This window comes from Onychomys torridus, chromosome 21 (genome assembly GCF_903995425.1).
Source record: "Onychomys torridus chromosome 21, mOncTor1.1, whole genome shotgun sequence".
Taxonomy (NCBI): domain Eukaryota; kingdom Metazoa; phylum Chordata; class Mammalia; order Rodentia; family Cricetidae; genus Onychomys; species Onychomys torridus.
Genome location: NC_050463.1, coordinates 39,061,715 through 39,073,932, shown reverse-complemented (window position 1 = coordinate 39,073,932; position 12,218 = coordinate 39,061,715). Strand labels below are relative to the sequence as shown.

The 12,218-nt window shown below is 48.5% G+C and overlaps 1 protein-coding gene across 2 annotated transcripts; it reads left to right on the top strand.

Moving 5' to 3' along the window:
• The first annotated feature begins 374 nt into the window (after positions 1-374).
• LOC118571323 (b(0,+)-type amino acid transporter 1-like) lies at positions 375-11,429 on the top strand. Of its 2 annotated transcripts, XM_036170237.1 has the most exons (6): positions 396-1,163; positions 4,310-4,443; positions 4,616-4,745; positions 5,847-5,971; positions 10,226-10,313; positions 11,050-11,429. In XM_036170237.1, the coding sequence occupies exons 1-6, from the start codon at positions 396-398 to the stop codon at positions 11,278-11,280; spliced, it is 1,476 nt and encodes a 491-aa protein (XP_036026130.1). In that variant the 3' UTR covers positions 11,281-11,429. The 2 variants fall into 2 exon arrangements, with proteins under 2 accessions (XP_036026131.1, XP_036026130.1); XM_036170238.1 differs by lacking the exons at positions 4,310-4,443; positions 4,616-4,745; positions 5,847-5,971; positions 10,226-10,313; positions 11,050-11,429 and adding an exon at positions 1,494-1,822 and having other exon boundaries at positions 375-1,163.
• Positions 11,430-12,218: the final 789 nt, after the last annotated feature.

Sequence of the window (12,218 nt, the reverse complement as noted above, 5' to 3'; positions counted from 1 at the left end):
AAAATTTTTAAACCCCTCTTGCCCTCTCTCTCTCTCCCTTCCTTTCTCCCCCTCTTCCACCTGTTCTGAGGATGGATGGAACTCACACTGGGCGGAGCAAGCGCGAGCCAACCCCGCCCCCCGCAGCTGTTAGTAGAGATTTCAAAACCCCTCTCTCCCGGACCTTTCATGACTGTTTCTGACCCGTGGCTCCTACAGTCTGTCTGCACTGAGGCTTGGGCTGGTCTGGCGCTGGCTAGATCAGCTCCTAGATCGCACCCTGCGTCTTTACCCTCTGGCTTGGACTCCCTCCAGCATTGTAATCATTAACGCCTCCAGGAAACCCACAGATGATGGGTACCGGAGCCTGTCCCTGTCACCGACCAACCAGAGGCAGTATCTACTGAAGTCTCGAGATGGAGAGAAGTGAGGAGAGAGATGGCAGTGCCGGACCGGCAGGGCAGGAGCCGAGCAGTGGGGCACCGGGGCTGGCCCTGAAGAGGGAGATTGGCCTGTGGAGTGCAGTGTCCATGACCGCTGGCTGTATGATTGGCTCTGGCATCTTCATGTCCCCACAGGGGGTCTTGGTTTACATGGGCAGTCCTGGAGCCAGTCTCGTTGTCTGGGCGACCTGTGGCCTCCTGGCCATGATGGGTGCCCTGTGCTATGCTGAACTGGGCAGCCTGGTTCCTGAATCTGGGGGAGACTATGCCTACATTTTGCGAACCTTTGGCTCTTTGCCTGCCTTCCTGGTTATCTACACATTTGTTCTGGTGGCCAAACCAGCTGCCATCACCGCCGTCTCTCTGAGTTTCGCGGAGTATACACTGGCTCCCTTTTACCCAGGCTGCTCCTCGCTCCCTCAGATCATGGTCAAGATCGTTGCTTCTTCTTGCATCCTGTTGCTGCTGCTGATCAACTACTGGAGCTCACGGATGTCCACGGTGGTGATGAACGTGTGCACGGCCGCCAAAGTGTTCTCACTGCTTGTCATTGTAGTAGGTGGGGCCGTGGTGCTGGCTCAGGGCCGTAGTCGTACAGAATCCCCAGAATCCCTGCCGTTTACCTTCCACAACACAACCCAGCAGGCAGGGCGCATCGGCATGGCTTTCTACCAGGGCCTGTGGTCCTTTGATGGCTGGAATAACATCAACATGGTGGTAGAGGAACTCAAAAACCCAAAGGTGAGTTGAGTGTGCTGCTCTGGGGCCGAACCTCTGAACATCAGCGGCTCTAGGAAGGGGTGGGGGTGGGGGAGGGGGGTGGGGTGAGGGATGGGGTGGGGGGGTGTCCAACTAAATACTCAAATGACCGAGCTCATTAACAATCTATGTGAAACCGAGGCTCCCTGGATGTACTCGTGGGACCTGCATGGTGGCCCATTTGCTTTGATTAGTTTATGGCATTTTTAACTATGGCTTCTAACTAAAGCAGAGTGCTTCATACTGTCATACCCCTTGCATGCATCCTTCTTCTCGAGGTAGCCATCAATGCCCCCCTTTTTTTTTAAACAGGGGAAAACTAAAATCTGCAAAAGGGGAATTGTTCTGAATTCATACTGCCAGCATTCTTAATTGATGCTGCTGGCTAGCTCCTGGATTGTTTCCTCCAGAACATTCCAGTAGATACGTACTCATAGTTTCTGAAGCCTGGGAGCCACTTGAGGACATAGCATACTGTGGCTTGGGGAACAAGCCAGCCATGCCTGTTCACCCTACCTGTGAGCCTGGACTGGATAATCAGTGTGCTGGCTGGTCTGAAGGGCTACCTGGGACTTGGTTGTGGCATTTGGATCTTTGGTTATTAATATACTGACTCTTTGCTATAAATATATTTTCTCAGATGTTTGTTTTCTTTTCTTTTTTTTCCCTTGCAGGAGTTTCAAATTCTCACAGAATGGGAATTGCAAGTCTTCTGCTGTCCCCACTGGGCTGGCTTAGGGGCATTCCAACTTTCAGAGTCTTGGCAAAGGCTCACTGGAGGGCAGCTTGAGGGGAGAACGGTAGCTTAGAGAGAGAAGTGTAAAAGCAGAAAGGGGGAGAAGGGAGGAGACGGAGGGAGAGACAGACAGAGACAGAGGGAAGAGAAAAAGACAAGAGGAGAGACAGAGGAAGGAGACGCAGAGACAGAGGAGAGAGAGAATGCATTCTCGGAGTCCTAGGAGCTCATCCTTATTTTTATTTTTCTTCTTTGGGACGCAAGTCTCACTGCAGCCCAGGTGGGCCTTGAACTTGCGTTGTGGCTAAGTTTGAACTTCTGATCTTCACCCCAGAATGGTGGGATTGCAGGAGTTACTGGCATGCCTGGTGGTTTTAATTTTTTGCATATAATCTCATGTTCCTAAGTCTTTGTCTATGAAAAGGGACCTTGTAATAACTGCCCTGACTTCCTCACAGGGCACTGAGGTTTCACTGGTACATTCTTGGCAGATGGCTTGGGAAACTGACAAGTAAGTGGGTAGCATGTGCATATGGTGGCCTGACAGCCATAGAGCCCCCTTTCTCCATCTAGACCCTGGGCTTTCAGCTAGGTCGAGGAAAGAGCAGGGTCCTGAAAGTCAGCCCCTGAAGTTAAAGACAAGCTCCCATGGTTACAGTGGTTATCAGCAAAGCTTTTCTAGAAAGAATCCAAGGGTTAAGATTTTAGGCCCCATATTCATTAGTCCCTGTCACAACTACTCAGTTCTGTTATGGTAGCAGGAATACTGCCACAGGTAAATAAAGGAACACAGCTGTATTTCAATAAAACTTTATTGACAAAAATCAGGCCATGGGCTAGAATTGGTTCATGGCTATTGTTTGCTGATCTCTGCTAGAGCCAGGGTGTTTGTTTGTTTGTTTGTTTGTTTTTGTGTTTGTTTTTTATGTGGGTTTCAAAGCAAAACCTAAGCCAGTCACCGTAATGCCAGCATTTGAAATTCTGCCCTAACTTGTTCCTAAAGGGTGTACTTAGTTCATACTTTCCTCACCTCCAGCAAAGAAACTACAGAAACTTTGCCAAACCAGGGTCAGCCTTATATGCAGATTCCTTGGGATTTGAATGAAGAATTCAGGGCTCTCAAGAGTACAGAGAGGGGTTGGGGATTTAGCTCAGCGCAAGGCCCTGGGTTCGATCCTCAGCTCAAAAAAAAAAAAAAAAAAATACAGGGAGTCCCACTGTTCCTGTGGTATGTTGGCCAGAAACATATCTATGATCCCACCCAGGACTCTACAGTTGTCACAGCTCATTACTACTGGGAAAATTGCCTAGGGAGAGGTCAAATTCAAAAGCATACTAGGTTCCTTGACCTGACTGCGTGTGAGGTTGACTCATGCATACTGGGTGCTCACTGTGCCCAGGGCATCCCGAAAGGCCTGTGGGAGTGAGAGTACCTTAGCTACAGGTAACCTTGTGTGAGCCTGGACAGAGCCACATTCCAACCCCTGGGTGGTAGCTGCTGTAGCCATTCTGTGGCCAAGGCACTTTCCTTTGCACTCAGAGTCCTGGATTTTAAAGCTGAAGGGGACTTGGGGGACTCATACAAGAGTCCATGGCTGTCTCGTCTACTTCATTTTCACTAACTAGCGGCATGGTCCTCGAGGGAGGATGACAGACATGGCAGAACAGTCAGATAGGGCCTCCTGGGGGAGGAGACTGGAGTTTAACCACAGCTCTGCAGAAGCAGTGTGAACATGAACTTGGAGGCCAGAAAGGACAGTGCCTGCCAACATACACGGGCACATAAGGAGTAAGGACAGCGTCTACAGGGCGGCTGGTTACCAAGAGCTGAAATAGGTCGAGATGATCGCCCCATTCTGTGCCCCCCCCCCCCCTTTCCTTTCCCTCTCCAGGTCCAAGAATTCCCACAAGCAGAGCTCAGTCCTGGCAGAAAGCTCTGGAAATTGTCATTGCTTTAAGGCTAAAGAGGAGATGTGCTAATCAGATGTTCCCATGAGGGGCCCAATCATACCTATTGCAAACGTGTGACATCGGCAGACGGGTGACATCATTAGCTTCCTTTCTCTTCTGGTGTCCTCTGCGGGAAATTCTCCTTCCCACCTTCCCGCGTCATTTCCATTCCTCAAAGAGAGCCCAGGTGAAGGCCCTCTTCATCCAGGCAGCTCTGGTGATACCTCTGTATCTCTACCACCCTCTGCCTAGTACCTTATGTCACTCAGCACACATCTACCTGATTGTGTGCCCATGCCATGGGGATCGTGTTCTCATGGGGCAGGAACACAATGCTTTCCTTCTCCAGGGTTCGGAGCAGTGGTCCTGTGGACAGCATAGTTCTGAACGCCTCCAAAGGTCTCCTTGGCTAACCTTTGCCCTCTTCTCCCTGAGCCTGCAGCGGAACCTAGTGTGGGCAGTGATGATTGCCATCCCCCTGGTCACCATCCTGTATGTCCTGGTCAATATCAGTTACCTGCTGGTTATGTCGCCCTTGGAGATCCTCTCCTCTGACGCCATGGCTGTGAGCTGGGGGTGAGTGTGTCACATGGTGTGTGCCTTGCATTTAGGGATAGGGACGGAGGGTGCTTTATGTGGATCTGAACTGGCCTTTAAATGCACTGTTTTCTCTACTTCCCAGGAGGCCTTGGGGCCCCTTTCCTAGTCCCTGCTAGAACTCTTTCCCATGATGCTTCTGTTGTTCTAGGAATCAGGTTCTGGGGTCCTGGGCCTGGCTGGTGCCCTTGGCTGTTGCGCTTTCCACATTTGGTACCGTCAACGGGTCGTTCTTCAGCGGCAGCCGTTTGTGCTACGCAGCTGCCAGAGAAGGTCACATGGTAAGAGGCTGGATCTGCAGTTAAGTGAGGTGGTCTGGGCTGCAAGAAGGGTGCTGGGAGACCTTTCACCTCTGCCTTCTCCTACCCGAGCCTAGCATTTAGGCCAAGCCTGGACTTCCCCAGTCAGATGTGGCCCTCTTTTCTTCTGAGAATGGGACACGGCCCTTCCATACCTTTCTGATGTATTCCCAGTCTCTTCCAGGTTTCAGGGCTGTCGTGGTCCTGGATTATGTGAGGTGGAGGAGATAAGTGATAGAGCCTATTTGTGAATAATAAGAGTTCAGAGACCAGAGGAAGGAGGCCCCGAGTGCATACAATGCCCCTTTCCCTCAGGGATTCTTTGCTCCTGTGTTAGATTTGTTTTGTTTTTCGAGACAGGGTTTTTCTGTGTAGCTTTGTGCCTTTCCTGGATCTTGCTCTGTAGACCAGGCTGGCCTTGAACTCACAGAGATCTGCCTGGTTCTGCCTCCCGAGTGCTGGGATTAAAGGCGTGCACCACCACCACCACCAGCACCACCACCACCACCACCACCACCACCACCACCACCCGGCTCTGTGTTAGCTTTTACTATGATAATAATATTGAATAACAGGCAACCCCCAGACTGCCAGTGACTTACAACAACGTTCAACTGTTGCTCTTCATGTTATCTGTGGCCCTGTTTGGGTCATTCTGATTTTGGAAGGGGGCTGTTTCTATTTCAGGGATGCAGGCCAAATAAAGCAGAGGTGGCTCCTGAGGGGGCATTTCTTGATTAATTCAGGAATTGGGGTTTAAGATGTCAAAGCAAACGTCTAATCACACTTAGAGTATTTGCCTGTCATTTGTGCTCATGTTTTTTATTGGATGAATTGAGGGACACAGTCTAGCTCACACCAATGGTTGAAAACTGTATTCTTGATGTAGAGGCAAAGAGTTAGGAGACTGACTATTTGGAGGATAATAATCCAGTGTGTCATAGCAGCCCAAGGAAACATATACCCTGGAAGCCATGGTACAAATGACCATGAGATTGGGCACACTGGTGTCCAAAGCATGACAGGGACAAGAGTGCTTCTTGTAGCTGATGTGCAGCTTCTCTCACACCAACCGTTTTCCAGCCCCAGCTTATGTCCATGATTCATGTGCATCGACTGACACCAGCCCCAGCCATGGTCTTCACCACTGCTGTGGCTTTGGTCCTGATCATTCCAGGCAACTTCAGCACCTTCGTCAACCTCTTGAGGTAAGCGAGACATCCCCAGGCTGGTATCTGTGTCCTAGACATCTTTGTATTTATATACCCTTTTATGTACAATCTTGCACACATAAATGTGTGTGTTCTCTTCCGGGGCTCCTATGTGCACACACGCACGCACGCACACATACATGCATGCACGCACGCACGCACGCACATAAACTTTCTCATCATAGCAATCAAATACCCGACAAGAAACAACTTAAAAGAGAAAGGATTAATTTTGGCATGTGTAGGGTGCAGACCAGTATGGCAGGGAAGGCATGGGAATGGCAATGTTTGGAGGCTGTGGTGAGAGGTGTGTGTAGCTGCTTGCTCACATCTCAGTGGACCAGGAAGCAGAGAGAGGACAGGAAGCTGGGTGTTATAAATGTCAAGGCCTACCCAGCAACCCAGAGTCTCATTTCTTTATTGCGCCTCCATCCCCTTACATCTCAATCATCTCCCCAAACAGTATGTATTTCAAACACATGAATCTGTGGGGAAATATTTTATATCCAAATAATATCTATCTGTCTGTCTATCTGTCTCTCTGTCCGTCCATCCATCCATCCATCCATCCATCCATCCATCCATCCATCCACCTACCTACCTATCTACATAACCACCCACCCACCCACCTACCTACTCACTGATCTATCTATCTATCTATCTATCTATCTATCTATCTATCTATCTATCTACACACACATAGAGGAGTGCATCTGTGTCTCTTGAGCTCCACATGCATATATATTATATATATATGTATACACAGACACACACACACACACACACACCTGTGTGTGATGCATTTCTGAAAGCCCAGGCTCAGAATCCTCACGCCTATACATATATTTCAGCCATTCTCTCTGTTACATTTCCAGAATTAAACATGGCTCTCCTCTCCCTCCATTCAGTAAGACCGGTGTTTCACCACTAGATAGCCTGAGGCTGGTGCTACTGCTGTCACTATTTCCCTTCATTCTGTTGCTAAGAGGATGCTAAAGAACATTTAGGAGGGGCTGGAGAGATGGCTCAGTGGTTAAGAGCAGTGGCTACTCTTCTAGAGGACCAGGGTTCAATTCCCAGTGACCACATGGCAGCTCACAACTGTAACTCCAGTTCCAGGGGGATCTGGCAGCCTCACACGGACATACATGTGGGCAAAATATCAGTGCACATAAGATAAATAAACCTTTAAAGAAAAAGGACATTTAGGCATCGTACTGCTGGGAAGCCCTTAGACACGGCATGATTTTCCCCCCTCTGTAGTCTGAACTTGTGCTCTGGACTCGGTCCCAGAACTCAGTGTAGATCCACACCAAGCTGTTTAGGCACAGTGAGTGATTTCAGCACAGGAAGGGGATGTTCTGAGTCCCTTCTGACATTTTCCTTAAGACAGATAGCACGGGCCGTTGTGATAACCACTAGCCATTCTCTAAGCTCATTTGAAGCAGGCTTCATTTTTCAATGGCCAGATGAGCACAGTATCTGAGTGCAGAGGGAGTTCTAGCAATTTCTCGGGCGTCACATGTTCCCTGCTCTGTTGTCTAATCTAGAAGAGGACATTCAGTGCTTGGTGTGATTCTTAGGGACACCACGTCACAAATGTTTTCTTTCCGTTGTTTTTCCCATGAGAAAGATGGAAATCGTTATATGGTGATAACAAAATCTAATCCATTGTGGGTCTAGGGGACACGAGTCTTCAGGTAGAGAGACTGGGGAATGTGACCAAGAATGTCTCAGTACAGAGCAAGAGTCCTGGGGTGATCTGTTCAGTTAGGACCTAACACTTTGTAGTCTTGGTCACCTCAAGAAGTAGCTTCTTCTGGTTCTTGCTTGCCAGGTTAGATAGAAGTTGTGTATGTATTCACGTGCATGCAGGTGTGTGTGTGTGTGTGTGTGTGTGTGTGTGTGTGTGTGTGTGTGTGTGTGAATGTATGCATGAATGTGTGCATGTGGAGGTCAGGGGATCAAACTTGGAAGTCATTTCTTATATGTTATTTATATATTTTTTTTCTTTTGGTTTTTTGAGACAGGGTTTCTCTGCATAGCTTTGGAGCCTGTCCTGGAACTCACTCTATAGCCCAGGCTGGCCTCGAACTCACAGAGATCTGCCTGCCTCTGCCTCCCAAGTGCTAGGATTAAAGGCATGCACCACCACTGCCCGGCAAATGAAATCTTTTTTTTTTTTTTTTTGGTTTTTCAAGACAGGGTTTCTTTGTGTAGCTTTGTGCCTTTCCTGTAACTCACTCTGTAGCCCAGGCTAGCCTTGAACTCACAGAGTTCTGCCTGCTTCTGCCTCCCAAGTGCCAGGAATAAAGGCGTGTGCCACCACCGCCCGGCCTGTTATTTATATTTTTTAAGACAATGTTCTAGTTAAGATTTCTATTGCTGTGATGAAACACTGTGACCAAAAGCAACATGGAGAAGAAAGGATTTATTTGGCCTACACTTCTTCCACATTTGTAGTCCATCATTGAAGAAAGTCAGGACAGGAACTCAAACAGGGCAGGAACCTGGAGGCAGGAGCTGATGCAGAGGCCATGGAGGGGTGCTGCTTACTGGCTTGCTCTCCATGGCTTGCTCAGCCTGCTTTCTTACAGAACCCAGGACCACCAGCCCAGAGATGGAATTGCCCACCATGGGCTGCCCCCTCCCACTCCGCCTATCAATCACTAATTAAGAAAATGCCCTATCGTCAGATTTTACAGAGGCATTTTCTCAATTGATAGTCCTTTCTTCCAGTCTAACTCCAGCTTGTGTTGAATTGACATAAAACTAGCCAGCACATATGGGGTCTCACTGTGTAGCGCTGGCTGTTCTAGAACATGCTATATAGACCAAATTGGTCTAGAACTTATGGCAAAATTTCTGCCTTTGCCTCCCACATGCAGAACTAGCCCATTAGGCTAGGCTGCCTGGCCAGTGAGCCCTGGGAATCTACTTGTCTCTGCCTTCACAGTGCTGGGATTACAAGCCTGTATGTAACACCACACCTGGCTTTTCCACATGGGTTCTGGGGATTGAGCTCAGGTCTTCACGCTTGTGCGGCAAGCTCTTTACTGACTAAGCTCTTACACTAGACCTTCAGATGGAATTTTATCAGAATGGCAGCAGCCACTCAAACTATAGACCTTGGAAGGGACAGGGGCAAGGGCTGATGGGGTGTTTATCCACCTGCATGTAATGTCATCAGCCCTGAAGGAAAGATGGGTTGGGAGAAGAGCTCTGCTTTCCTGAGCCCCCCTCCGGTGAGCATAGCCTCCTTGAGATTCCACCATGCCCTCTTTTTTAAAAAGATTTTATTTTAAACATTAATTTGTTATTTTGACTGTTTCACACTTGATTTTCGCTGAAAGGCCGAGAAGCAATTATTCTTTGAGAAATTCATGTATGTATAAAATACATTCTGGCCACACTCGTCCCTCTGCCCTCTCATATCCTCCCGCCCCACCCCCAATCCCTATCCCTTCCTTCTACCACGTTCTTATCCCAATTCCATTTGTTTTGTGACTCACAGGGTCATCTCTGGATTTTTTTGTTTTGTTTTTAGGATTTATTGATTTATGCCAGGTGGTGGTGGCGGCGGCGGCGGCGGCGGCGGCGGCGGTGGCGCCCGCCTTTAATCCCAGCACTCAGGAGGCAGGGCCAGGCAGATCTCTGTGAGTTCGAGGTCAGCCTGGGCTACAGAGTGAGTTCCAGGACAAGCTCCAAAGCTACACAGAGAAACCTTGTCTCGGAAAACAAAACAAAACAAAAAAGATTTATTGATTTTATTTTATATGAATATGTGTTTTATCTGCATGTATTTTTTTTTTAAAGATTTATTTACTTATTATGTACACAGAAGAGGATGCTCACTACAGATAGTTGTGAGCCACCATGTGGTTGCTGGGAATTGAACTCAGGACCTCGGGGAGAACAGGCGGTGCTCTTAACCTCTGAGCCATCTCTCCAGCCCTGCATGTATGTTTTTGTACCACATCCATGCCTGGTTTCCACAAAGGTCAGGAGAAGGCATCAGATCTCTTGGAGCTGGAGTTAAGGATGGTTGTGAGCCACCCTATGGGTATTGACAACTAAATCTGGATCCTCTGTAAAAGCAACTGCTCTTTACCCCTGAGCCATCTGTCTAGATGTAGGCTCTCCTCTAAAGAAAACCAAATGCTCCCCCTGCTCTTTCACTATGTGGTCCTGATCCAGGCGGGCTCTATCAGAGAGGGCCTCAGCTACACTTTCCATTTTTTTTCACTACAGCTTCCTCTCCTGGCTCACCTCTGGAACCACCTTTGGCTGTCTCCTGTACTTGCGAATAAAGACAAAGAATCTTCCCCACACTTACAAGGTAGCCTCCTGGACAGACGCTGAGCATCTTTCAATCTAGGCTCTATATGAAGTGTATCTTTGGGCCACTGCCTCCTCCAAGGCCTAGACCAATGGTTCTCCACATTCCTAATGCTTCAGACCCTTTACTACAATTCCGCATGCTGTTGTGGTGACCCCCAACCATAAAGTTATTTTCGCTGCTACTTCGTAACTGTAATTTTGCTATTGTTATGAATCATAATGTAAACACCTGATATGCAGGGTATCTGATATGTAGCCCCTGTGAAAGGGTTGTTGGGACCCCCCACACACACACACACACAGACAAAGGGGTGGAGATCCACAGGTTAAGAACCATTGGCCTAGATAAGGAATGTCAGCAGCTGCTACTGCCATTGTATTTGGTATTGCGCATTTTGTGGGTGGGACAGTAAGGGTTATTGGCCATTTCTCCTCTGTAGGGCCATAGGGGAGAAAGATGGAGCACATATGCAGAGGCCTCATAGCACAGAGAAGCTAATGTTGGGCCCCAAACTCTGCTTTTTAAAGAGCCTCTCCCCCCACCCCACCCCACCCCATGCAGCCCAGCAGGTGGCTCCCCTGGCCCAGTCAAGTATTCTATCACATGCTGGAGGAGGATCACTAGTGACAGGTAGAAATAACTGAGAGGTAGGTAGGAAAGACAGAACTCAGGGACACCCATCCCTCATCCTTCCCATCTCAGGGGTCAAATAAACTCTCTGTGCCCTCTGCAGGTCCCCACCTTCCTTCCCGCCGTCATGCTCCTGGTTTCTCTCTACCTGGTGCTGGCACCCGTCATCGACCATCCCCAGGTGGAATTCCTGTACATCTTCTGCTTCCTGCTCAGTGGCTTCCTGGTGTATTTCCTGCTTTTCCACTTCCGGTGTCAGTCCAAGTGCATGCAAGCGGCCACGACGCATCTCCAGCTGCTCTTGGAAGTCGCTCCAACCACTAAAGGTCATTGACTGGACAGTCAGAGGAGTCCCGCACTGTCCTCTTCACTGTTCCCACTGGTCCTCTGTACACCGACTAGGCATCCTTCTAGTAAGCACTTAATGCCACACAATACAGCTGCTTTGAGGTTTGGGAATATCCACCGGGATATTATCCCATCTCCCTAAAACCTATTCCTTTGAAACAAGCACCACTTTGTTTCACAGAGGAACCCTCTGGTTACAAATAGGCAATTAGTTGCTATTTGTAGCCCAGGTAGACAGCTTGGAATGAGTCCCTTCCTTGGGTTTCTGCCATTGGCAGTCTATAGTCTTATTTGACATGGCTCAAGGTGAAGAGTTGCGCATCTTGGGATTTATACAGGACCACTTGTATCAAGTGGGCAGAAAAGTAGAGAAAGGCAGGGTGGCAAGAAGAGTGAGGATGACACATGCTCAGATATGCTTTAAAAAAGACTTGGTGCTGAAGGGGAGGGCGTAGGAGCTGAAAGAGTAGTTTTGATCCCTGTGGTCCAACGGCCACTTGATGGTATTTCTTGAGTTTTATGTCTTCCTCCTCTTCTCTCTCCTCCTCCTCCTCCTCCTCCTCCTCCTCCTCCTCCTCCTCCTCCTCCTTTTTTCTATTTTGTGAACCTAGAGATTAATCCCAGAGCATTATGCATACTTAGGCACTCTATCGTTGATTTTTCTGCGACAACTGATACCATAAAATAAATTTCTCATCTTGCCTCCAATGAGTTTGAACGGGTACCTGTTTCTTGCAACTAGACAAGGTGTGTCTATGGTAATTTTTTACATATTTTTTATTTGTATTTTATGTGCATTGGTGTTTTGTCTGCACGCACGTTCGTGTGAGGGTGTCGGATCCCCTGGAACAGGAGGTGCAGACAGGTGTGAGCTGCCATGTGTGTCCTCTGGAAGAGCAGCCAATGCTCTGAACCTCTGAGCCA